This window comes from Python bivittatus, unplaced genomic scaffold, assembly GCF_059951505.1.
Source record: "Python bivittatus isolate LINGU-HERP-01145 unplaced genomic scaffold, Pbiv_v1 ctg000570_np1212, whole genome shotgun sequence".
Lineage (NCBI taxonomy): Eukaryota > Metazoa > Chordata > Lepidosauria > Squamata > Pythonidae > Python > Python bivittatus.
Window position 1 is genome coordinate 2,475,917 of NW_028277097.1, and position 27,960 is coordinate 2,503,876.

General features: G+C 39.7%; 1 protein-coding gene across 3 annotated transcripts; it reads right to left on the minus strand.

The window, feature by feature from the left end:
• Positions 1–223: 223 nt before the first annotated feature.
• On the minus strand, positions 224–27,960 carry DDX4 (DEAD-box helicase 4). 3 transcript variants are annotated; one of them, XM_007421344.4, is made up of 22 exons: positions 27,902–27,960; positions 22,790–22,909; positions 21,820–21,883; positions 18,010–18,057; positions 16,514–16,588; positions 15,391–15,441; positions 14,608–14,658; positions 12,843–12,932; positions 12,490–12,570; positions 10,623–10,658; positions 10,184–10,231; positions 10,028–10,072; positions 9,766–9,908; positions 7,937–8,089; positions 7,132–7,286; positions 6,252–6,381; positions 5,238–5,404; positions 4,669–4,814; positions 4,126–4,225; positions 1,637–1,907; positions 1,427–1,534; positions 224–798 (listed from the first exon to the last, which is right to left on the minus strand). In XM_007421344.4, the coding sequence occupies exons 2-22, from the start codon at positions 22,880–22,882 to the stop codon at positions 718–720; spliced, it is 2,136 nt and encodes a 711-aa protein (XP_007421406.1). In that variant the 5' UTR covers positions 22,883–22,909; positions 27,902–27,960; the 3' UTR covers positions 224–717. The 3 variants fall into 3 exon arrangements, with proteins under 3 accessions (XP_007421406.1, XP_025027063.1, XP_025027075.1); XM_025171295.2 differs by lacking the exon at positions 27,902–27,960 and adding an exon at positions 23,114–23,181; XM_025171307.2 differs by lacking the exons at positions 18,010–18,057; positions 27,902–27,960 and having other exon boundaries at positions 225–798; positions 22,790–23,182.

The window sequence follows — 27,960 nt, forward strand, 5'->3', positions numbered from 1 at the left end:
AAATAACGGATGATGACTCAATAAGCCCCAAAATAAGTTTGCTTGTGATAACTAGCATGATCAAACAACATATGGACTTGAATACACCTCTTCTGCCTTGTGAATGCAATGTAAAGCAAACCCTTGTGATATGCATATATTCTCAACATTCTGATGTAGTACAGAAAGAAGCAGCTTGAGCACTTGCATGTTCAAAACAATATTTTATAGCAAGGGTTATGTTATGTAGGTTGCAGAATCAATAGCTGGTAAAACTGTAAGAAAGCTTGCATTTTTAGATTAGATACCACTGCAATCCTAAAAGTATTTATTTGGGAATTAAATCAATGGTTTCAGGTAACAACCTGCCAGAATTGAGCTAAATTCTATAAAATCCGCAGCACAGGACATGATTACAAGTTTTTATTAATCATTTTTACAGTCATTTACAACAGTCCTTTACAACAAATTGTGTTACTTCACACAACCATTAAACTTATATTAGCTAAATAAGTAATTCAAATGCCTGAAACCCACCCTTCCTGAACATAGGAAGGCAGCAACATCAATGGTTTCTTAAACATGTTATAATCCTAAGCACATATACTTAGAAGTAAGTCCCACTGAAATCATAGACAATCAAGTAAATTTGGTCAGGATCCAGCCAGGTTTCCCCAGGTTTGTTTGGTAGATTTAATATAGTACATTAGAAATGTTGTTCTATGATAAAAGGTAGATTTAATCCCAGGACTCATCTGCTGCATTTATATTTGATGCTGCAAATCCTCTACTATGATGATTGTCTTTGCCATGGAAAATCTACATAAAACAGAGTTCAGATTTTCAGATAAAACAAAGAAAACTGTACGTTGCAGGAAGAAAGTGTGCTATGTGGTTTATTTTCAACATCATATTAGAAAGTACTTTTCAGATGCTTGAAAGATGGGCAATCTTTCAGCATTTATCATAAACAGCCTGAATTACAAGGAACTACAAAGCCATATTTCTGTATTCTAATGCTCATGATTAGCTTCCACTAACAGTATATTTTGTTTGTGCACAAAAGCCCTAACAATTACTACTGTTCTCCATCATACCACTAGCCCAGTTAGCCCAAATGTTTATTTCTCAAACACAAGAATACTTACTACAGTCTATATATCCATGTTATCTTTTTACCAGACTATTTAACAATCTGTGTATAAAGAACCTTAATATATGGTAATTTCCACCATACATCACTTCCCTTATTGTATCCTTATTCTTGTAATGCTTGCTTCATCATTTATCCCTATTGCCGATACCCATGGCCACAAATATTGCTCACTCTCATCCTAGTTTGATTCTGCTTTTAAGGATTTCTGAATATGTTCTGGAACCAACGGTCTTTCAAAATTACAATACCTAACCTATGTTTAAGTAAGAATCAATTTTATTTAGTATTTACCTTTCGGGAATCAACAGCTGCAAACATATTTCCCTTTGGATTACTAAAACCAATTCCACTTGAACTACAAGCAATTTCTTCTAACCATGCTGGAACTTCTTGTTGAGCCTTGAAAAGAAAAGATCACATTATTACATACGCACTGTTGTCTATTTACTACTGTCTGTTTAAAAACTATTTTAAAAAATAGAGAAATGAAAGACAACTTACATCTGCAAGCACTTTGATTAGAGGCTGCGCAATAGCACTGTCTGACTGAGGATCAAAGAAAGAAATTGCTTTGCCTGTATTACCACAACGCCCAGTTCGTCCAATCCTATGAACATATTCATCAATTGTGGAAGGGAGGTCAACATTTATAACATGTTGAACATTTTCTATATCCAGACCTCTTGCTGCTACAGATGTAGCAACAAGAACAGGGCATTTGCCAGAACGAAAATAACGAAGAGCTTCTTCTCTCTCTCTCTGCTCCCGATCACTAAAAACAAACAAACAAACAAACAAACATCATCATCTAGCCCAATTTGCAAAGATATGTTAAGAGATAGATCTATCTATCAAAGTGGAGGGTAAAGCATATATGCATTAGAAAAAATAATAAATATGCCATTCAAAGCTCTACTCTGTATGAATGAGAGAATAAGGATATCCCTCTACAGATTGATGTATTTCAGACAGTAATCCAAAATTTGTGGTTGTCTACTGTAGATTGTTCTGGTTAGAGATAACATAGTAGTTTAAAAAACAATTTGTCTTTACCTTTATCATCTCATAGTTTAATTGAAAACACAGAAAGGAGATGACAATTTAAGCATTTCAATAGCCCTACTGTTGTACTGTACTGGTAATCCTTGACTTACAACCATTCGTCCAGCCAAGTTACAAATGTGCTGAAAAAAGTGACAACCAGTGCTCAAAGTTACAGCCACTGCAGCACCCCTGCAGTCATGGGATCAAAATTGGCAGCCTACCTGCACTTATGACCACAGGGGTGCTTCAACTCCCTTTACCCGCCTATCTCACCCTATCTATGCCCTCTGGGCCCCCTGCCACACTGCGCTCCACTGCCCCAGCTGTCTGTCTGTGCACCAAAACATCCCTTTGCAAAAGCCCTGCCCCGCCCCACCCCGCCCAGGAGCTTTTTGCAAAGGGGCTTTTTGGAGCAAGACCACAATGAAAGCCAGCTGGGTGGCAGAGTGTAGGGAAGCAGGGGTCTCAGTGTGCAGGGTGGCTGGGACTGGGTTGGGGCGGCTGCGGCTTCCCAGGTCGTGGCAAGCAGCCCCAGAGCTGTGCAGTTCTGGGGCTGCTTGCCACCCCACAAGGCAGGGTGCAGGGTGGCCAGAAGGGCAGAGATGGGGAGAGATAGGCAGGTGGGGGAGTTGGAGGCAGTCCCTTACTTTACTGAGGCTCGAGGCTGGGAGGGACCAATCCCAGAATGGCTTGGATTGGGGTGGGTACTCACTTAACGACCCATGATTCTTGATTAATGATGGCAATGGAGGCTGCTGGGATTGCAGTTGCTAAGCAATGCAGTCATGTCTCGCTTTACGACCACATCGCTTAGTGACCAAAATTCTAGTTCCAATTGTGGTTTTAAGTTGAGGACTACCAGTAGTAATATGCAAATAGTTTGCTACTAAATTCTGACTCCATCCCCGCACCCCCGTAATCTAGCCTATATCTCTGGATTCACTGAGAGAACTCCTGTCCAAATAATACCAAATAATGCATAGTTTTTTTTAAAATAAGACAGTCAGCTAGGTGGTGCAGATAAATATTTTGTTTAACAGCTTTTTTTAAAATCTTGGGTTTTAAATCTTGGTTTTAAAAATCCCCACTTGTTTTCAATCAAAGCTTTCCATAATACACAACTTTTGTATAAAAATTCCTATCATGTACAAAGCCATTCAAATGGATTCCTTTTTTTTTAGTGCAATTTTTCCTGGGCCACTTTGTTATGTAGGTTTTCCTGACCCTAGCTCTTTAAATGCGTATTTAACTGTTGTCTTTTTAATGTATCCAGTCATTTTTATTGGAACCTTCAGCCTTTTTCAGTTGAATCTGCCATAAGGAAATGAAGATTTATATAGATCTTTAGAGATCTAAAGAGAAAGGCAGACTTCATAGCTACAATAGTGTTTTAAAAAAAATCACAGTCTCTCTCCCATGGAATTCCACACTGTTGTTTTACTACTGGCTGGGGACAATGGCTGTCATTACTTATTTTTTGCAAACTATTAGGGAAGCCTTTTTTCCTATAGAGTATGGTTTAAATATTCTGAAAGTCACTAGATCATGGTTTATTTTTGGTTTAGATAAGGGGAGGCACCTCAGCTTCTCTTGGTACTTAGCTTCCTTGCCCCACCTGCTGCTTTAAAGATTCTTTTAATTAAAAAAAAAGGTAAACCTTTCTTTCTTCAAAGCACTATGTTCCTGAGAATGTGTCTAGGTTCCACTTAGATCCCTAGGCATTATTAGAAAACAGAAATATAAATAGTTGCAACCAAGTACTTTGGAAATGCTCCCACCTATCCAGAAAAGGGCAACATCATTTTTGAGGGCTAGTTTAAATTGGTGATTGTGACAGGAAGCACAATCACCAATTTAACCTCTGAAAGAAGAATTATCATAACTGGCCCTGGCAGCCAATTTGTTTGAAATGGCACAAAAATGTTGCCTACCCACAATTTACTCACCCATGAATACTTGTGGTTGCTATGTTTTCCTGGCAAAGGAAAGTTGCAAAAAAATCTGCTTTTTTCTTTGTTTCCACGAACACCATAGTTCGTTTATCACCTATAAGAAAGCAGACAGTAATATTTCATTCTCCTTCAAAAATATTTCTGTATACATAGCATACACCCCTCCAATTTTACACCCACAACTTCATCTCAGTGATGATGATGGTTTGAGAGAATGTGACAGTGATCCTTCATCAAATGGTGTTTTTCTATTGTTCTGTTACAATTAACTGGCATGGCTCATTGAAAACAACCTTGCTTAAAACATTGTAAACTGCTTTTAGCTCAGAAAATTTATTTCTTAAAAACTAATGGACCATCCCCAGAACTCTACAATCAGCTGATCAGGAGAAGAAAAAGAACACTGTGGAGAATCCATAATGCACGTACTTACTACTGGCCAATACTATGCTACCCTACACACTTGGCAGCCCTATATCAATTTAATAATCAGTATTATTAAATAAAGGGTTTATTCAGTTACATGGCCTCAGTTACCTATGTCATTAAGAATTTCAACAAGCTTGTCTCTCTTGTCATATTGAGTCACTTGAAGTATGGTCTGCTGAACATCACTGCATGCTCCTCCCACTTGTCCAACAACAACAAATAAGTACTCTGTCTTCAAAAATTCTCCAGCAAGCCTTTAAACAATTAAGTAAAAGTAAGTTACTTTGAATTAGTGCATCAAGAGGGAGAGGGGGCAAATAGTTTGGGAGATGAAGTATTACACTACTAATGTTTTATAGTTAGTAAACCTGCTACTAAAAGTAAATGTACTAGTACCACTTCTATAAATACATACTATTTAAAATTACTAACACTTATTGTCCAAATAGGCATTGTAAAAAAATAGGCATCATTCCAAACAATTAACTCAGAAGATACTCTTTCTATGAAGAGTCAGTTCCTCTTAGATTAAATAAAGTAGGCATTTAAGTAAAAACCTGGCAACTGGGATTCAGAATTTTACTGAGGTGGCATGTGTATTTGATTTCACTCTGAATAAATAATCAGAAATTTACATTTTGTAAACTGTATTTTTAAAATGAATTGCTAATACAGACCTTTGGATTTCATCAGGGAAAGTGGCACTAAACATTAATGTTTGGCGTTTGTCTTTTGACGGCATGCCTGGAGATGAAATTAATTTCTTTACATCAGGGCCAAATCCCATATCCAGCATACGATCAGCTTCATCTAACACCAAATATTTTAATTTGCTCAGCCCAATCTTTAAAAAAATCAGATAAACAATTTAATCCAAGAAAAAGAGAATGCACAATTCTATTTTTACATGACAGCTGCACAAACTCAAATTAGCCCTCAAATATATATGGGACACTTTACATCTTTCCCTATATCCTGCTTTAAAGGGCAATATAGCCTAATTTCACACAAATGATTAATTATATCTAGATGTTGCTAAATTAACATCTACAACTACCATATAGCAGCAATACTTAAGAGGTATCTATGAACAGAAATGTAGCAACCAATCTTATTTTAGTTACATTGGTAGTAGAGACAGTTGTGCTGATGGTTTTTGATACTGTGCATTTATATTTCTTAAAAATGAAACTATTCCGGGAATGGTCAAAGTTTGTTTCTATCAGTAATTCAGATGCTTCTCTCCCCTTCCTTCATGTATCTATCACACTATGATCCTGCATTCCCTATAATTTTACATGTCCAACATTCCAGATCCAGTACCAAATCTCTTAAGTAACTTGGATGGTAGGACTGGCAAGTAGCAAGAAGACTGTGAAGAATCACTGCCACTACAGATAATTCTATCTGAACAATCATATGTTCCCTGGCTTGAAAAAAACTGAACACTATGTTATAATGGCCAGAATCTGTTCTCACCCTTCTAGTCTTAATACCAATAGCATTTTCTCACTGGCCTGTTCATATATGAAGTACCTTTTTTGTGAATCAATTTAGGATATATTAACTCATCCTCATCATCTTCTCAAAAAACCTTGTTTTAAACTGTATCTGACCCTTGCAATAAAGCAGTACTAAATCTGAAGTTTGAAGGAATAATATTTAAGAAAATAGTGACATAGAGATCTTACCTTTTCTCTGCCTATGATATCCAAAAGTCTTCCTGGGGTAGCACACAATATATTACAACCTTGCATTATCTGATTAATTGTATGGCCCATTTGTATACCTCCATAAATCACAACAGGCCTTATACAAGTTCTAGTTAACAAGAAAATATACATTACATTTGTCATACAATTAAAAACAGTGAATGCACCCCAATGTATTACTATTAACCTAACAACAAGGCCTTAACAAATTTCTGCAATATGGTATAATAACAACAGACCTAATACTGCATTACTTTAGGTTTGTTTGAAATATTTAATCCACAGCATTTGACAGTCTATATTAAAGTTAAGTGGCTATACTTTAATCCCCCAGTGCCAATATTATTTTAAGATATACATGGGACATGTATATGTCCCAAGTATATCTTAAAATAGGAGTACAATTATGTAAGAATGATATAATAATCAATATTCATTCCTAGTCAGATTCACTTGTGTACTTTTCTCCAGCCCAGTCTGCAGTATTAAAAAATTGTGAACACTTAACATCTGTATCCAATGATTTCTAAGTAGCCACAGTTACAGCTTTAGCTTTTTGTATTTCATTTAATAAATACACCAAGCAAGCTGAAGAAATCAATTATCAGTCAAATGTTTACTTTTTTGCACATGAATCAGCAAACACTTTGGTTCCTCACAGAAAGTCAGAATTAAGTTAGAAAATTATTAAACCAAAATAAATAGCATTCCAGTATATCAATCTGAGACAGTTTCCCAATGTTCACAACCATCATAACACCTTATAAGCTAAATTTAGATACATACTGAATAGATATGTATATACACTACTATAATTTATTTTTTGGTGGGAGTGCTCTACCATTGCCCAAATACTTACCCATATGAAAATTTTCTTGATTCCAGAAAGATCTGATTTATCAGTTCTCTAGTTGGTGCTATTATTATACATTCCGGTTCTTGTTGCTCTTTGAACTGACTACAAGTCACTCCATCTTGCATCATGTGAGCTAAAATTGGTATAAGAAAAGCTGCCTAAAGGGCAAATATATTACAATTGAGAAAATCTGCACTTCCAGAACATGACAAAGTTAAATAAAGTGCATTTCTCTAATCCAACCTTGGAGATCTATAAAAAAAATTAAAAAGTACACTAAAATATAAAGGTCCAGCATCTACTTTCAAACATGGAGAATTTTCCTAATTTTTTTAATCCCAAGCAAGTGATCTAGTTATAAATCTCATTATCATGAAAAGGGATTCATAAACAATATTCCTAAGAAAACTCTGCAAGAAGAAAAATGGCTCATTCATCTAAGACAATACTAAAAGAACAAACCTGAAATCAACGTTAGGAGATCTCTATTAAAGTACTGAACAAATACATCCAAACTGTCAAGAATAGTTTTATTTTTTTGTATTTAAACTATTTGTATTTAATTAAACTTCAGTTATTCAATCATGAAACTCAGATTACTAATATATCAATTTCAATTTAACCATTCCCATTAATGAAAATATTTCATAATTGAAAAGTGCAGTTGAGCTGAGAGTGAAATATTCATACAACGGACCAAGTCAGTAATTTGAAAACTTCAAATGTTGAAAACAAATATTGATAAAATACTAATAAATCCACCCAAAACCTCTAATTCAAGTAACAGAAACTAGTATTTTGTACTTACTGTTTTTCCAGATCCGGTTTGTGCACATGCCATTAAGTCACGTCCTGCCAGAACAACTGGAATGCTATATTTCTGCACAGGAGTAAGTTTAAAATATCCAGCTCTAGCTATGTTCTTTATTAAGGTTTGACACAGATCAGCTTCTTCAAAGTTCTAAAAAATAGATTAAACACAAAACAACATTAAGAAAACTAAAAATATAATTTTAAAACACTTACTAGCATATAGCAACTTCAATATATTTTGTGGATTATATCAACCCATATCCCCAAGCATAGCCTGATAAAGAAAGCCAGAAATTATATGTAAGCCTAAATTCTTAACAAAATCAGAAGATATAATAATCCATTTTTCCTGTTATTTTTAATAGCAAGAGAAGTTTGGTCACTAATTATATCCTGATACTTTCGTTTTTAATCAGAAATCATTGATAGTAGGTATGTTCTATTTAAACATTTTGTACTGACTCCAAGAAGCGCTGGGGACATAAGGGAGGCAGGTGGGCCAGTGGGATATGCTGCACTAGGAAATCAGTTGGCACCTAAGGAACGGAGGGAAGGCACTGTGAAAATCAGGAAGGAAGATTATTAGGCTGCTAAGGGAAAGAAGGAACAACATTGGGAAGATCTGGGGTGGGCAGATGGGACATACAGCAATAGGACATTGGTAGTAGAAGCAATGGGACAAAAAAGATGGGGGCTGCAAAAATTTTGTTCTGGCTTTAAAACAAAACATTTTCTTATCTCATGCACAACCTTTAATTGCCCCCCCCCCAAGTTACTGACGTAAGTTAGATATCTTTTTCTGTTCACCAGTTACAAAGCTTATTGATAAAACTGGAAGCTCAGATGAAAAATGTCTCTATCACTTAAAATAATAATTGCTACAGGTAGTCCTCGACTTACAACCATAATTGGGACCAGAATTTCCATCGCTAAGCAATGTGGTCATAAAGTTCAACGTCATGTGACCACATCACTTAGCGATGGCAATCTTGGCACTCTCCATTGCTGTTGTTAACCAAATTCCACTGGTCATTAGCCAAGGACCCACCCCAATCTAAGCCATTCCGGGCTTGGTCCCTCCCAGCCTCGGTAAAGGACTGCTTCTTCTTCAGCTCCCCCTACCTGGCCATCTCCCCTACTATCTCTGCCCTTTTGGCCACCTTGCATCCTGCCTTGCAGAGTGGCAAGCAGCTCCAGAACCGTGCGGTTCTACAGCTGCTTGCTATGTTGTGGCTCTGGGGCTGCAAAACACCCGAGCCACAGCACGAAGTCTCAGCTGCTCCACCCCAGCACAGCAGCACAGTGGAAAGGGGCTTCTTGGTGTGCCACGGCTCTGGGGTTGCAAAAAGCTGCTGGCCACATGAGGCCATCTTCCCCAGGTCTCACGAGAAAACCACTATGCATGACCTCAGGAAGAAAGCCTCGTGTGGCCAGCAGCTACCTCGCAAAGGGCCAGACCAGGCATGCTTGGTCAGCAGCGGGAGCAACATGATGGCAAAGTTCAGCTAGGGCAGCAGGGGCCATGGAATGCAGGGGGCCAAAAGGGCATAGATGGGGGGTAGACAGGTGAATGGGGGGAGCTGAAACACCTCTGTGGTCCTAAGTGCGGGAGGGCTGCCATGTGCCTGAATTTTGATCATGTGACCACAGGAGTGTTGCAATGCCTGTTACTTTGGGGACCAGTCGTAGGTCCCTTCATTCAGTGCCGCCATAACTTTGAACAGTCACTGAATGAATGATCATGAGTCGAGGACTACCTATATGGCATTTCTATCATTTTCTTCAGCTCTTTATTTTCCACAAGAACTTTAAACATTCACTAACCAATATTGCTGGTGGAGGATCAAGGCCCGAAACTTCTACAAGAATATTATCGTATTTATCAAAATTTATTCCTGTCTGGTAATGTGCAAAGATGGCATCTTCACCATCAGGTGGTGGTGGTGGTACATATGTCACCTTTGGACCTGCAAATACAAGAAAGACATTCTGATTCTCAAAAGGTTCTACGTGTGGAGCAAAAATCTTATTATCTGCTTTCAATCATGGACTGCCCCATTAATTCATTCATTCTGGTATAACTTACCTGTATTGTCACTTTTTTCTGGATCATCACCTGATTTCCATATGCCTTTAATGATGAAATTAAACAATGGTTTGGAAGAAGAAGAAAAGATTGTCAGAACATAAAAAGAAAATTCCAATACATTTTAAAACTTGCTTACATTTAAAACACACTTACTTCTTCCAGAAACTACATTTACTTCTTCATTGCTTCCTCTGTAACCCCCTGTTTAAAAGAATTGTTAGGTTACTTGACTGGTGATAAAATAATTTTAGCACTATAGCGGAACTGAATTTTGAAGTTATATGCAGCTATATGGATGATTTTCAAACTAAGAACTTCAAATGAAACCAGAAAAGGAGTGTTCAGAGGTAAAATAAATACACACGCGCACGCATATAGAAACATCATGCAAGTTCTAGTGTTAATTCTATCCTTCAGAAAACCAAGAAACAAACTTAAGCTCACAAGTGTTCTTTATACAAGGAGTATCTTTATCATTCTTCTCCAAATTGTTGCCTTCCAGATGCCAAAGGTCATGCTTAATGAAAATAACAGAAGTGTAATCCCATGCATCCACAACAGGTAGCACATAACCTGAGCAAATTATTTTTACCTCTTCCTCCAAATCCTCTTCTAGTTTCAAAGTCACCTGAAAAAACACAAACATTATTTTAATAATACTGTGATTATGAATGATTGTGATAAACTACCATCATCATTAGTTTACATTTATGTAAATTGTTCAGATGTTGCTGTACAGGTAGTCCTCGACTTATGACCACAATCAGTACTGGAATTTTCATCGCTAAGCAATGCAGTTGTTAAACACAATGTCACGTGACCACATTGCTTAGTGACAACAACCCTGGGCAGTCCCGGTCGGATCCCCAATGACAGCAGGTCATTTAGCGGGAAGAGGTGGGAATCCCAGGTAAGGAGCATGGGGGTGCAACGTGCAGGTGGGGGAGGCCTGAGAGGGCCAGCACAGGCCATGCATGAGTTGGAGGAGAGGGGTGCTGCAGTGTGGTGCAAGCTCAGGAAGGTCAGGGAAAGAATATGCTGAGCTTCAGGGGCTTCTTGGCACATCACAGCTCTGGGGCTGCAAGAAACGTGTGCCAAAGGAAGAAGGCCAGGCCCAGCCCAGCCTAGCACCACACAGAGGCTTCCTGGCACGCTGTGGTTCTGGGGCTGCAAGAAGCCTGAGCCATGGTGGGAAGCCCAGCCCAGCCCAGCCCAGCCCAGCCCAGCCCAGCCCAGCCCAGCCCAGCCCAGCCCAGCCCAGCCCAGCCGCTCAAAGGGGCTTCCTGATGCGCCTTTTTGCACCGCAAAAAGCTCCTGAGCCACAGTGTGGTGCAAAGCCCAGCCCCAGCCTGGCCCAGCAGTGCAGTGCAAAGGGGCTTTCTGGTGCATTGCGCCTCTGGAGCTGCAAAAAGCCCCTGAGCCACAGTGCAGCATGAAGCTCAGCTCCAGCCTGGCCCAGCAGTGCAGCACAAAGGAGCTTCCGGGTGTGCCGTGGCTCCAGGGTTGCAAAAAGCCTGAGCCACAGAGCGAAGCCCTTCACAGCCACCCCTGGAAGCCTCAGCTGCCCTGGCAGCGTGGCACAAAGCTGCCATGTCCCAGGAAGCTCCAGCAGCATAGTGCAAAGCCACCATGCCCCAGGAAGCCCCAATAGCACAGCACAAAGCCACCATGTCCTGGTACCCCAGCCACCCCAGCCCAGTTGCAGTTGCCCTCACCACCCTGCACTGTGCCACCCCAGCTGACTTTCACTGTCTTCTTGCTTCAGCTGCTGATGAGGCATGCCTGCCCTGGCCCTTTGTGAAGCAGCTGCTGGCCACAGGAGGCCATCTTCCCCAGGTCTTGTGAGCAAACCACTGTGCATTACCTTGGGAAGAAAGCCTTGTGTGGTCAGCAACTACTTTGCGAAGGGCCAGGCCAGGCATGCTTGGTCAGCAGCAGGAGCAAGGCAACAGCAAAGTTCAGCTAGGGCAGCAGGGGCCACGGAATACAGGACACCAAAAGAGCATAGATGGGGGAAGACTGGTGGGTGGGGGTAGTTGAAGCACCCCTGTGGTCCTAAGTGCAGGCAGGCGGCCAAAAGCCTGAATTTTTGATCACGTGACTGCAGGGGTGCTGCAACAGTCATAACTTTGGGGACTGGTTGTAAGTCCCTTTTTTTAGCGTCACTTCAAATGGTTGCTAAACAATGGTTGTAAATTGAGGACTACTACTTTAATTCCTTTGGCAGAGCCTCTGGCAATGTATGGTCAATGATGGAGAGAAGTGTAATTGTGGAACATCTGGGTAATACCAGTTTTCTCTTTCCAAATTCACAAAAAGCTTCCAAGTTCTGTTTATCTATGACCTCTCCGCCTTTCCATTTTTAAATACATCACCTGTCAATCTTATGCATGGAATTCAGATCAGATCACAAAAGGAATATGAAAAAACAGGGGATAAAATTTCACTTGAATTTTTACCTGATGCAGCACCAAACCCTCTTCTTTTAAAACCTAAGCTGAAAGAATTCTGTCTTCCATCTTGCTTCTCATTTACATCATCTGTTATAATATAATCAAAGATTTATTCAATTTTACGTGCTGGATTTCTCCATGGAAAAGTTGTTTCACTATATTTAAACTAACATAACAAGTTCCAAGAATACTCAGAACTATCAAGATACTAAAGTCCATTCCGATATTTTTCTATTTTTTCAGCAGGCATATATGCCTACTGTTTGTAAATGTTTCTTAGGTACAGTACTAATTTCCTTTCATTTCTAGAAATGTTTGGCTCAACCAATTTCTGAATTATTCCAAATTTTAATACTTACTTGTAAATTGCCCAAATCCTCCTCTACCACCTCTGAATGATCCTCTTCCAGGTTTGCGAAGAACACCAACATCATTCATTCCTTGAAAACCTAATTTGGGGAAAAAATAATTTCTTTGAGGAAAATTAAACAAAAAGGAACAACGGTAACCAAACCAGGTTTCGTTTGTAAACTGGAGTTTGTAACCCATGCTTTGTGGGCTAACATTATGTATAAACTATGACTCCGTAACTTCTTTATAAGCTATGGCTATGCACAGCATGAATCTGACTAATGGCTCACTTCAGATACAATGTCAAGCCAAATGTAAAGAAGCTTAATTCTAACACAACATAAGTTAACTGATAAAGTTGTAGTTGTAGACACCAGTTTACAGTCACAGACTTCAGCACCATGAAAATCAGAATATGAATCCAAGTATTAAATTTTTAAAAGATATTAAATTTTAAAAAAGCTCAAAACTATTCTAATGTGCTAACAAGTCAGTAGTTGTACTTATGTACTTTTGGTTAAAATGTGGTTATCTAATTTGTGGCAATGCCATGAGAATCCAGCCAGTGTAGCTGGTTAATGATTAAAAGCCTTATTCAAAACTATGCAACTGGGTAACTCACCAATCACCATATTGTAGTCTGTTGTGTGAACCCAGCCACTGTCTAATATGGTGGAAAAGTGCCACCTGGGGGCACACCATCAAATTTTTAACAAAGTACTACCTTCCACCCAAACGTGTTAAATGGGTATTGCAAAGTCAAAACATGCGAGCTTCTTAAAAGAAAAAGCAAGATAAAATTATAATAAAGTGCAATGCTAACACAAAGATTGTTTTTATAATTAGAGTTCATTATCTAAATTTCCTAAGTAAAAACGTAAAAACAAGTTAGCCAAGAAAACAAACTGGAAATAATATACAGGTAATCCCCAACCTATGACCATTCATTCAGTGACCATTCAAAGTTACGACGGTGCTGAACGAATGGTGGTTACACTTGGTCCTCAGAGTTCTGGCCATCCCAGTATCCCTGCAGACATATGATCACAATCTGGGTGCTTGGCAACCCGTTTGCACTTATGACAAGGTGCCAAGTCCCCCATGATCATATGATCGCATTTGCAACCTTCCCTGCCAGCTTCCCCAGAAAGTCATTTGGGAAGCCGGCAGGGAAGGTCGCAGGTTGCTGGGTTAAGTCTCCCCCACCCATGCACCCTCCTAGCCTCTCTGCGTTCACACCGCACCAGCCACTTGTACATCCTCGCGCACCCTCCTTGCACCATGCTGTGCCTCTTCCACACTCTCCCTGACCCTCCCTCACATCCCCTTGCTCCCTCCCCCACCCAGCAGCACCACTTACCTGCCTGCCAGCCTGGGATTTGCAGCTTCCTGCTGGCTTCCCCACTGACTGGTTGTGGGAAGTCGTCAGGAAGTTGCCTCGTGTAACAACCATGGGATTCAGTTAACAGTGACAATTGGGACTGCAGGGATTGCTTTCACTAAGTGATGCAATTGCACTTTACAACCACATCACTTAGTGACAGAAATTCCAGTCTCAATTGCCATTGTAACTCAAGGACTACCTGTATTTTAGATTGGAAACGAAATAGTTGTGCCAGATGTACTACAAAAGTGTATGCCAAAAAGCAAAGAAAGAAAAACTCATCAGTCACTGTGCAAATGGTGACATTAGAGAAATAAATGTATGCATTTTCTACATCTCATATATTTAAAGAAAGTTTGTTTCAAACCTAATAAAGGAGAAACTCTTACCACCTCTCCTTGGATCCCCTTTGTTTGACTGGCTCTGGCTGTCTTCATTATCTGAAATTTATTTCACAGGAACAATTAAGTTTTCGGTTTAGCAGGTACTTTTAACATCTCTAATCATTTTCCAAAACTTTCATTTATTTCAATTTATTAAGATAAGCAATAAATGCAACTTCCTACCATGGAATTAATCTTGCTCAATGTTCAGTCTCCAGTTAAGCAAGAAAAGCAACAGTGAATTTTCTAACAAGATGGAACATCTAGCCAACAATTCCTTTGAGTACCCATCTTGGACTGGAGAGATTAGGTTCAAGTTCCCATTCAATCATGAAGCTCAATGGCAGACTCTCTTGACCCAAACTTAGGTCAGAATGAATTTGAGCAGGATAAAATGAGGGAAATTCTTATGAGGGGAAACCAAGTTGAGCTCTCTACAGAAAAGGCAAATACTTCTTCTATCAAATAATAAAGACTTCAACACAGTAGGGAAATACTGCTCAGAGTATCATGTGATATCCTGTCTTTCCTCCAGAGTTCAACGTAGCAAACACAGTATTTCCTTAGGTTGCTAACATAGCTATATTTAACACAACTATACCTACCTATCATAATGAACATGGATTATCCTGAATTCAATTTTAATTACTGTTTTAGCTGTGATAACTCTAACATTAGATGCATGTTATCTCATGACATTCAAAATTCAATTAATCATTTTATTTCATAGTAGAGGGTTAGGGTTAGCTGGATTATAAATTATTACTTGATACAGATGTGCAATCTTACCTCTCTCAAAACTTGAGTATTTTCTTTCTTCAAACCTATTTCCTAGTATGGCTATAGAAAATTAATATAGTGAATGTTAAACAATGATATTCCATCTGTTTTCAAACTGTACAAGAATTAAGTAGTCACAAGAAACAATATTTCCAAAGTACTACCATATCGATTATCCTTTTTCCTGCCTTCTTAATGTCCATTAACTATTAAGTATATTAATTCTCTTAGGTCACAACTATTTTCTGTGCAGATGTATTTATTCTGACATATTTTCTTTTCTAGACAATTTCTACATTATACATTCTTTTCCATGTACACCAAAACAATGTTAGTTAAAACTGGGAATAAAGCCAGTTTCAGATGGAATGGAAGGAATTAATTACATAATATGGATGTATAAACCATTCTGGGCATAAAACGTTCTATGCAGAAACAGCTGGTTTAATGAGTTTAATGACCAAAATGAAATGTGTGTTCACAAGCAGAACTACTTTATATATGGACTAATGGTTCTTCCATGCAAAAGTGGGGGCAGCAGCATAAAAAAGCCAAGATTAATAGGTTTCCCTGGCGATGGCCTGCAGGGACATTGGCAACAGTGGAGGATAGACAGGAGAGGAAGGATGGGTGAGCCAATGGAACATGCTGTACTGTGATATCAGTGCAGTTGAGGGGAGACAAGAAAGGGAAGATGCTGAGAAAAGGGGCGGGTCAGCACACAGGACATGCAGAGAAGAGGAGTGGCATACACCAGCCTAGCCCTGCTCACCCCATAAGCTCGTCCAAGATCCCTGCAGATTTGTTTAGGCAAACTGTGGCCAATCTGAAAGAAGTTCAGCAGACCCAGTGGAATGTAATGCTTCATGTTTGAAACAGTGTTTTCAGTTTCATACACCCCTACCACGTTAAGTACAGATGCAAAAATGTGCTCAATTTATGATTTGCACTAAATAGTATCCTATTTTTGCCGGATGTACATTCCCAGACTTTAAGAAATCAGTTCCCTTTTCCCTTCTCCAAAATATTTTTATGCACAGAATATTTTTTTTAATTACTAAAACATTTGAATTAAATTCTAAATACTATCAATAACTTTTATTAAATGACAAATGAAAATTTTACAGTATACCTCTGTTTCCAAAAATTCTTCCATTTCCAAATCCACCTATTTGTTTCTCTTCATCATTAGGTTTTTCTCCAACACCTGATAAAAAGAGGAAAAGGTAAATAATAAATAAATCTTTGTATTAGTCAAGTGCATTTATAATCAGTTTCTTCACACATGTAAATAATTTACAAGATAGGCCCATAAGTATAACTGCTCAGCCTCACAGCTTCACCTTCCAGTCAGAGCACTCTATGGTCAGCCAGCTTGTAGTTTCACAAAAAGTTGCTTAAGCTTATTTCCAAGTAAATTAGGGTTCAATAGATGAGATTTCAATATCAGAAGAGGACCTAGGTATAGTCACTTCCTGCACTGACTACATTTACTTTTCCCATTTTCCTATCTGATACAGCCCCCAATGCACATCATAAGACCCACTTGGGACTCTCAAATTAAGATGGATTCTGCAACCACTTCCTGTATATAAATTACATATATCATTGCATTTAAAGTATGTTTTTACTTTTTACACGCACAGGCATCTTTACTAGATATTTATTGCCAAGTCTCAATATGCTGAATAAGCTGCTTGATTATATCAATCTGGTTCCATAATCCATGGTTTGCAAACCACAGTGGCAGGATTTATACTTGTACTAAAATTAAATGAACATTATGTTTTGGATAATATGGGAGCACAGAATATACAAAGCTCAATTCAGAAATAATCAAAACCATAGTTAAGATTCATTGTTGATTTTACTATTAACTGAACTTTTATTATTAGCAAGCATCCCTTGAGTTCATGTATTCCTTCCTTGATATAATCAATTACTGTATTCCTTGTTTCATGGCAAACTTCTTGCAAAGCTAAATTTAGTGTACTTCAGTGTTTTAATGCATCCTGGGCTCACACATTGTGCTATACTACAACATGGTTTGGATAATTTTGATTAGTATATTCTGTAAACCTGGACAATTGTGATTCATGCAGCCATATATGAAGGCAGTCTATAATTTGGCAAGATACCTAAATTGGCAAAGACTTGTTTTGGAAGATATCCAGACAGACAAACTGACACCACTGTATTATGAAGATGCGGGTAATGATTTGGGTATTTTTGTTCTACACTGTGATGCATAGAATTAGAATCTGCATGTCATGCCCAGGATCGATATCCATCCATCCATCCATCCATCCATCCATCCATCCATCCATCCATCCATCCATCCATCCATCCATCCACTCACACACTCTCTCTCTCATCTGGCCTATGTAACTACCAAAGACTCATAATAGATGTTGATCATGATCATCTGTCAAATGTTTTTCATTCTCATCTCACTATAATTTAAAAAATGTATACCATCTTTAAATTCCATCCCCCTCTTTGAACATTTTGCCTGATAAGAAATAGCACACAGATATGCAGATGTGCAGGTGTGCTGTATCTGCGCATGAACATATTCAAGTTCTTTTTTCTGTAATTTAGTTAAGAATACACCAGTATATACTGTACCTCCATATCTATGATCCCAAGGGATTCTGTTTTCAGAGGAAAAGCTTCCTAAAAATAAGTGATTTGTTTAGCGTTATATGAGGTGTTTAGCATTATACGCATCTTGGCATTGTAGTCTAAACCATTTGGAGGACCTCACTTTACTAATATATGGAAGTATGATTTAATGTTAACAGATCTGCACAGGCAAACAGCATAACGTAACAAAATAACAATGATTTAGAACACAATTTTGCAGATTACCAAATTTCATGACTGATAGTAATAGCTCTCAGGAATTTAACACAGATACTATAGTACAGTGGTACCTCTACTTACGAACTTAATCCGTTCCGTGACTCTGATCGCAAGTCGAGTTGGTCGCAAGTCGAAGTAAATTTTCCCATAAGATTCAATGTAATTACCGTTAATCCGTTCCGGCGTCCGCGGACCACGCATCAGGGGCGGAAAAATGGCCACGGACCACGTGGCACGGGTGGAAAAATGGCCGCGAACCACGTGGAACGGGGGGAAATGGCCGCGGACCACATGGAATGGGGGGAAATGGCCGTGGACCACGTGGCACGGGTGGAAAAATGGCCGCGAACCACGTGGAACGGGGGGAAATGGCCGCGGACCACGTGGAACGGGCGGAAAATGGCTGCAGACCACGTGGAACGGGCGGAAAAATGGCCGCAGACCACATGGAACAGGCGGAAAAATGGCCGCGGACCACATGGAACAGGCGGAAAAATGGCCGCGGACCACATGGAACGGGCGGAAAATGGCCGCGGACCACGTGGCACGGGCGGAAAAATGGCTGCGGACCACGTGGCACAGGCGGAAAATGGCTTGTAAGTCGAGGCGAGTTTGTAATTAGAGGTAAATTTTTGGGGCCGGAGCTGATCGTATCTTGAAAATTTCATAAGTGGGGGCGTTCGTAAGTAGAGGTACCACTGTACTTGTAAAAATAACCTACACATTCAAAGAAGTATGATGCAATAATTGCAGAGGAAATTACTTTATATTTCTAGACAAAAAGCATAATTAGATATATCAATCTATTACAAGCATTCCCAGAGACTAGGACAGAATCTCTAATACTGTTGTGACTCAACTGTAAGTCACCAAATATTGCACAACCTTTCAAGGTACAACTTAACATCCACTGCAATTCTATGTTTAGCCAATGTGTTTAGACTAAGATTGGGAATGAGGGCTCAAACAGTCCCTCCATCATGAAGATATATAGAAAATTCTGGATCAATCACCCAAGTCTCAGATTAGCCTACTTCATGATGTTGGTGTGGATATACATGACAGACCATACAAACAACCTTGAACTCTTGTTGGAAAGTCATGATATAAATATAAATGAAATACTTCAGAGGAAGCCCTACTGTGTTTCAAGAGGTTTACCAACAAATAAGATAGTTGTTTCTACCTGTCCAATCTGATCCGGCAGGATGGGCATACTCCGGGTCCCGTCAGCCAAGGAATGTCGGCAGGCGGGGACCAGGAGACGTGCCTTTTCTGCTGTGGTGCCTGCCCTCTGGAACATCCTCCCTCCTGAGATTAGGATGGCCCCAACCCTTTTGGCTTTTCGGAAGGCCTTGAAGACCTGGCTTTATGCTCGGGCCTGAGGCCCTGAACATGGGAAGGGCCCCGTTTCATGGTTGTGCTGATACTGACGGTTTTTAAAGATCTCTTGGTTGTTGTATTTATACTTATATTTAATTTTTTGTACTGTTTTAAATGTTGACTGTTTTTATTGTTGTTAGCCGCCCAGAGTCACTGGTCTGAGATGGGCGGCTATATAAACTGAATAAATAAATAGTGTGCTAATATTGTTTGAACCCAATTCTTTAGCAGCTTCGAAGCTCCAAAATTCTTAAGTATACTGGAGAAGGCATTAATAGAGGCTGAACCAGCAATTCAGTATTATCAAAAAATTACATATACATATATACACACACACACACACACATAGACACACACACAAGCACTCTCAAACACTTATACATTATATACAAAAATGTTGAATAGAAAACTGGAGTATATTACATTACATTGCAAAATCAATGGCTTCATGTTTTAAGAAACAGCACATTTTGCACAATTTAAGGACTTAAATAAAAGCATTGCATTTTTCATTACTTAAACTGAAACAAGGCAATATTAATTTCTCATCTTTTCCTTTGTTTTTTAGTTTCTGTCTTAATTTTTAGGCATACTATGTAACTTAATCATCTAAACGAACTGAATGTATTCATTTTCTTCTTAATTTTATTACTTGCTTTATTTATATTACTTGCACAACTGTACTATTAATTGTACTGGCTTAAAAATGCAATAAAAATACTGTATTTAAAAAAATATTTCCTCTATCAATATCTTTAACATTTCTACCTGTGGCAGATATTTTGCTTAAATTCTAATACTACACTTTACCTTAGCTTCTAAGTATGTAAGGATGAAGCACATCTGGTTTAGATTTACCAAATTCTTTGCCTTATATCCAAACCTTTTACCCCCACTTCCCAAACTTTATCATCAGACAAATCAAAGGCCAGACATTTATTAAACCAAAGATAAGAATCTGTATTCACAGAAAACATGAGCAAATTCTGTTTCTTCAACTGTAACCCCTTAACAATTAAGAATTCCTTCAAAACTCAGGTTCTATCAATCTTGCCAGTAATATTAACTACTGGAATACTGGAGAGATCAGTTTAAAAGGTTAACCTATTTTTCTCTTTAGTAACTCTTTAAAAATTGCCACCATTTCTTAGTAAATTAACCTTGACTGTTGAATTGTGTTGCATCTAAAAATTAAGAAATGACTCATTTCACAGCTGAGAGAACATTTTCATATCCTAAGAGTATCTTTGGAGGGCTTGTTCTGCAACCCGTCAAATAATGATATGTGGCAAATGGTCACTTGGAAGCAGGCTTTTTCAGCAGTGGCTTCCTGACTTTGAAATGCCTTCAGCAGAGAGGTACAGCTAGTGTCATTTTTATTCTCTTTCTGCTACCAGACAAAGCCCTTTTTATTCTTCTAGGCATTTTAATAAGCTAATGCTGTGATATTTCTAACACCTTTCCTACTAATCTTGCTCTTTTACTGCTTATTTTGTTTGAATTTTAAACTGCTTTGAGATTAATGGAGAAAATATACAAATGCTTTAAATAAGCAAAATAAACATTATCAATTCAATAAGTGATATGAACAAATCAGAAACACTATTTAGCAACAAATTTTCTTGCACCACAATTTACTCTTTTCATGATCATAAATCACAGGACCAAGTCTGAAGGCGCCACATGTCCCCTAGCAACCTTAGATGCAACTCCAAGAAATCTCTAGAAGTTGTAATTTGGATTGTGATATAAGAAAATTAAGTTCATTGTTTGTAATTGTATTTGATTCTAATCAGAACTGCCAATGAGTCACTACTTTTGGATGTGCCATCCCCAAGACACACTTGAAGACTAAATACATCTCTTGGCCCACTAAATATTACAGACCTTGGGCAAAGATATACTACTTCCTAACTCATCAGGTGAATTTTCCTTCAGCCAAAATTATTTCATTTTAAAACTGAAAGGAAGCAGCATAATACTTGCTAGTAATTTAAATATCATCAACACCCTTCCCAACCATCTGGGGCCAGTGTGTACAGCTAGAATTTTGAAACCATATATTGTCATAAAATGACTATCATGGCCATGTTAGAGACTAAGGGCCTACAGTTATTAAAAAGTTCAATATATTATTTACAGCCATCTTTTTTCAAAACATACATCCTTATTATATTCCTTAACACATACCTGGCAGTTTTACACTCTGATTGAAATTGCATGAGGCTTCATTTGTTCTTATGGGTATGCTGCCCTACAATATGAGGTAAAGAATCAGACCACATGGGAACTGTTATGTCAAGAAGTTTTTAAAAATCAGTTAATATTGTAAATATAATAAAGTACATCTGCTTAAGCAGGAGTTGGCTGTTAACATTTTGAATAACTGTTCCCTTAACTACTCTAGTGTTGGAGAATACTGTATAATTCATTAATTACCCTTTCTCTTTCACTATCAACCTGTGATCACTGGTAACAAATGTAGAGGCTTAGAAATAGCAGATTATATGACTAAAAAAAACCTCATTTACTTGTAACTGTCCACTTAAATAAACATGGCTCATTCCCAACTGAGTCGCGCAGAATTATAATCTAAACCTGTACTCAAGTAGCTGCTTGCTTTGCAATAGGAAGCAGACAAAATATCTTTAATTAATAGATATAAAATTACCCTCTGTTCAGCAAAGCAGGAGAGTCAAGTGGCAAATTGAGTTACATCACTTTAGACTACAGAGGGGTGATCTAATGCCTGTTTGCTAATATAACTACACGCCACCCAAAGTCATTTAAACTCCCAGAATTTGAGACTGAAATTTCCTGAATGCCCCAAAAGCAGGCTTGGGAGTTCTGGGAGTTGCATAAAACCACATCTTGAAGGCTCCAGGTTGAAGAAGACTGGCTTAGGCCATTAAGATTAGCCGTCGTCATCACTTTGACTAGGTCAACCTCTAATCGGAAACTTAGTACAGGACCAGATATTAGAATTTATACTTTCCAGGATTGACGGGTTGTTTCCTAATCCTTCTACCCAGATCCCTATTTCAACCGACCTCCCATTCTCTGCACATCCAACCTCAGGAAGGTAGCGCGCATCTGACCTAAATGCAGGAGAAACAGCGAAAGCCTCAAGACCTCCAACTTCCATACTGTAGCCACCCACCGGCTTCTGGAAGCTGGGCTGGAAGACGGGCAAGGCCCCACTCCCCCCTCCACTATGCTCTGTAATCTCCGTATCCCAGTCCTCGTCACCCATGGCGGCGTCGGCCAACTCCACGTCTTCCTGCGAAGGGAGAAAGACAGTCGAAGCGTCAAACCGAGGAGAGACAAAACGCAGCCCTTAAGATGGCCGGAGGGAGACCTCCCTCCAACTCAGAGACGCCGTTCTGCCTTACAAACGGCCCCTTCCATCCACTCCAGCTGCTTCTCCCGCCAAAAGCCAGCCTGACTCCCCGCCGCCCGCCCAACTCTCCCTTCCGATGGTCACCCGGCGGCGGAGGCCCTTCCCGCCCCAGGGAGACCGGGCTGCCTCGCCTGCTCCCCTCACACGAGGGCCGGAAATGAAGCGCAGAGCCAGCAGTCCCGCACCTCACCTTAGCGGCGCCCGAGTCTTAAGCCGCCCCGGACGCGGACGGAGCGCCTCGTCAGCACGTGCTCCAGCTGTTGCCGCCTAGCCCTCCCCGGCGCTGCAGCCTCCTGGCGGTGTGTCCGCCGGCCGGCCGGCCGAGGCGCCCGGGAATTATCGGAGTCGCAGGTCGGGCCCCGCGTGCACGGAAGCCTCGCCTTCGCGCCTTTCACAACCCCGGGAGCAAATTTCACCAGGGGGCTGGGGGGGGGGGGAGTTTTTGGCTTTGCTCTGAGCAACTCCTGTCCAGCATATTGATCGGTGTAAAGTTTTTTCAAGAGCCTCATCGGTGCACGACTCCTTTGGAAGGCATGTGCGTCGAGTGGCGTAGGGCTTCCTTTGCTTTACGGGTTTGAATGCTGTTACTTTGCTTTTTGGGGGGGGTGTGGCAAATTTATTAATGAAATAGTGGCTGCAGGGTTCCCTGAACCACACACTAATTGATCATGAGTTTTTAACTAGTATGCGTTGTACAAATGCAATCCCTGCAACTAGTTTATGTTTTGTCGTGTCCTGTGATACCAGAAATTGGGTTGATTAACCATGATTAAATTGATTACTTAATTATTTTATGATTCGGTAGATTAAAATTGGGTTGAACAACCACGGATATGATTGTTGGGCCGACATCAGCAATGGCTTCTAGAGAATCATAATTGGGAAAATTGAACCCAAAACAAACCACTTGTTGGAAGTGCTGCCGAAATCCAGAACGGTCAAAAGAGGTGACAAGGGCAAGGCTGGTTTGCCTCATTCTTCTGTTCCCTCGTCCTCGGAAGCTGAGTGCCAGCTTGCCCACCAATCAATCTTTCCACTGCTGCCTTCTCCCTACATCTCCATAGCCACTACTGGGCCCTGGGCTTCAGTCCTGGTACGGTATATCCGATGGCCTGCCCTCATGCCCCTTTCCCCATCTCTGTTTAAGGCAAATTGGGGAGACCAGCCAGAAGGATGTATAGCACTTGAAACTGAGGACATTGTCAGCTGAGGGAAGGGACATAGGAGACAGAAAGTCCTGGGAAGCTCCAGTGGGCAGACTATCTTGATGACCCTGGTTTTTTCCTGCTCCCTGCGGAACAATTTTGCCTAGAACACATGTGTTCCTTTCCTGGACCTTTGGTCCCGTGTCTGGACAAACATGTTTTGCTTCCATGTCTGAACTAAACACATCTGGATATGGGTCACTGTTCTGTGCAAAAGAAAGTATTGACAGGGCTCTAGTTTTGCCTGCACAGCCTGATGGCTTGCATATACAAAGGTAGATGGTTGCACGTGCTTGTTCCCGCTTTGCCTGGACAAGCCAGTACTTGCATGGGCAAAGTCAGAACCCTGTCAGAACTTACTCTGCTGCGTAAGCTGTTGGCTTGGACAAGCAAAGCTGCTGGAAAAGCTCACAGCACATTCTGATAGGGCTTCAGCAAAGATGGATCCCATCAAAATTTGTTCCTGCTCTACCTGGACAAGTTAGCATCTGGCTTGTCCAAGCAAAAGTGAGGAGGAAAGCCCAAAGTGTTCTCTGTCTGGACAACCGACCACAAATTCAGGATTTTCTGTAGTTGCTCCTATGGATCAATCATTCGTTGATCCAAAATAAATGAAAAATGGGAGTGGCTGTTTCAGACATTATGCAAAACTAAACTACCTCATCCTTCCCATTAAAAAAAATGATTTAAGTTTTGATTGTTTTGTTTTTGATTAAAAAGTTTAATAAGTTGCAAGTCTCTATTATGTTACCACCTTTTAAATTTAAGCCAATTTTAATTATATTTTACCTAAATAAATGTTACTAGAATTTATATTAATTTATTAATAACTTCAATTAAATCATTGTTTTATTCACAGGAGTGCCACATGAATGCATTTTTTAATTGTAAGGGGTCACAGATACTATATTGGGGAAGATTGTTTTAATGGGTTCCTGCTCTCCCCCCAAAACAGCCCATTGAGGAACAAACGCACTTTTGATCAATTGGAACAGTGTGACTGAACCCCTCAGATGGCCACATTGGCCACAAGAAAAACATTCAAAAGTCCAGATTGAGGCAATATTCTCACTAGGTCAACTTGTGATTCAGATTCCTAAGAATCCTTAGGCAAGAAGAAAAGAAAAACAAAAGGCTGGTATTAGCTGTTTAAGTATGTCTGCATTAGTTTATAGTCTCGGAGAGTTTAGTGGTCTACAGATATACAAACTAGGTGCCATGCTATGAAGAACAGAACAAATTCATTCCCCAAGTAACATCTTTCTAAACCGAATCTGACATCACTAGTTGCCAGGATAAATATGATTATGTATTCTCTCCATCAGCTGGGACTGAGTCAGGCTGACAAGTTTATGAAGATTTAGTTTAAATTCAAAAGGAGGTGCCAATCTCCAAAGGAGAATGGTGGTTCAGTTCTCATACTGTACTTACTCCTGAGGAAGAGAAAAATTCCACCTCCCAAATAAGCAGATTAATTTTGAGGGAGGGACAGCTTTTTAGTGAATTTAATACTTTCCAATGCCAGTCACCCTTTCCCCTTGCTTTATCTGCACTCCATTTTGTAATGTCCTTTCTCTCCTCTTCCTAGAGCACATCCAGACTGCCACTTTAATGTGCTTTCTACCAGTCTGCAAAGCAAATCAACTCTGTCCTAAGAGCCAATCTCTACTCTGCCTTGATAATGAGGCCAGTGAGTAGTATTGTCCTAACCTTCTACATGCAGTGATTGGGGCCTGAATTTCCCTTCCTCGCAGTGTTCCCACTCCCCAATTGCTGGGTAGCAAAACAGGCACCACTGGTGTCCTATGGCTAATGATGGGGTGGCAGTCTCCTAGAAGTAGTCTTACTGTAAGTTTATTGACAACTCTGAGCTACTTTGTACTCTCATTCCTGCTCCTATCCACTGCGTGGATCACCTGCAATGTCTGATCCATGGAGGTGGGATGATGTCACCTGCGGGGTAAAATAGCATTGGTCACCTGACTCCTGTGGATCAGATGCTGCATATGATCAGTGTGCAGGTTTACAGTGGGCTGTGTAACAGACAGTAACATTCTTTATATTGTCCCCTCCCAGATCCCAACGTGACCTGCCTTCACATGGTCTGGGAGATTTGGGAGAGGGGAGAACATGACTTTTTGAAGCCTTATATACTCTCCCTTCTAGATTCTCTGTGCATCATGCCAACTGGAATTAGGTCCTAGCCCACTCTCAGCCATGGAAGCTTAATAGGTGGCTTTGGGCCAATAAGCTCAGCCTATCTCAAAGAGTTGTTGGGAACATAGGAGAACCAAGTGGTAGTATCTCTTAAATAAAAGATAGGATATAAATCAAATGAATACATAAATACAGCAACCCATTATCTCTTTCCTTTCATATTGCAAAATGTGCATTTAGCCAGTTCTGGCTCCAGTCTCATTAGTCATTACATGGGCAGGTGCCTAATGGTTGATCACTGCTGCTTGAGCCAAAATGGCCATGGTGGGAAGACACCAGTAACCCAAGAAAAGAGGTTGTGCCCAGAGCAGCTAAAAGCTGCCAGTGGGAATTCGGATCCACCAAAGCACCACAAATGGTACACATAGCAAGGTTTGTGTTGGGAGATATGAAATACCACTTTATCATTACAGCAGATAAATCCAAAGGTTGATGGCTTTGGTTATGGGTTTGGGGTGAGACAAAAGTAGGATCATGACATTCATATATGTACAGGTAAATGTGACACATGCTCACATTTATTGAAGAAGGAAAAATACCAGGGTTGGATTCAATTGGAGTTAGCGAGTGTAGTGTGTCAAAATTATGAAGCCAGGCATTGCTTAGGTGTCTAGACTTATTCTTACTTTCTATTTTTCCTTCTGTGGGATTGCTCAGGTTAGCAATTTCAATGGAAACTCCTTTTTGAAGATTGTTTGCATTTATGACTAAAAAGTAAATGGTACATTTCAGGCAGCTGAACAATAACTATTAAACACTACATCAAATATACCAGTTTATCTTCAGATAGGCGTCATACCCCCAAATCTTCAACTTTTGTAACCCCCCCCAAAACTTAGAAAAGCGGTAAGCATTTTCTAGCCAAAATCTGTATTTCCCGTCTTTAAGTTCATACCAGGAAGTAACTTCCATGTTATACAATAGTTCATCTTTTAAAAATTGGAGAAAAATCTAATTTTACAAATTAAAAAAGGTGGCGGATTTTTTTTAAATGTAGATTTTATTCCAAACAGTTGGAAGTATCAGCTTAATCCAATACTTGGAAGAAAACTTCAGATCAATAGGGCTTCTTATGAGATTGTAGTGTGGTATATGCAACTGATTTATAATCAAATAACATCTAACTCTGCTATTAGGATGGGTCTGAAGTTGTCTAGCAAACCTAATGTTTGGCTACATTGCCCTGCCATTATTTGTAGGGCTACCAGATCTAGGCTGCAAAAATCTGGACAAACATAGGATGGTAACAAAGAGGATTTGCAAATGGTCCAGATTTTTGCAGCCCAGATCTGGTAAAACTAACTATTTGAGGTCCCCATTCCCAAACCATTTCACCTTTTCTAGATCACTGATCACACGAAGCACTCCACCACCACTTTAAAAGAAAGAGACAGAGTGGAAAGAACAGAAAGAAAAGAAGTGCCTTTTAAAGCAGACAGAATCTACTCACTTTTTCTAAGTCCAAATTTTAGCTCTTTCTATAGCTCCCTTTATTGATGATCAAGCAAA

What these genes read in the sequence shown, in the direction of transcription:
- DDX4 (XM_007421344.4), bottom strand. Translation starts at nt 22,882, where the DNA reads ATGGGTGACGAGGACTGGGATACGGAGATTACAGAGCATAGTGGAGGG. An exon ending in AGGGGATCCAAGGAGAGGTG is followed by an intron (nt 12,933 to 14,607) that starts GTAAGAGTTTCT and finishes TCCCCAAATTAG; the next exon opens with GTTTTCAAGGAATGAATGAT. An exon ending in TTCCCTGATGAAATCCAAAG is followed by an intron (nt 4,815 to 5,237) that starts GTCTGTATTAGC and finishes AATTGTTTAAAG; the next exon opens with GCTTGCTGGAGAATTTTTGA.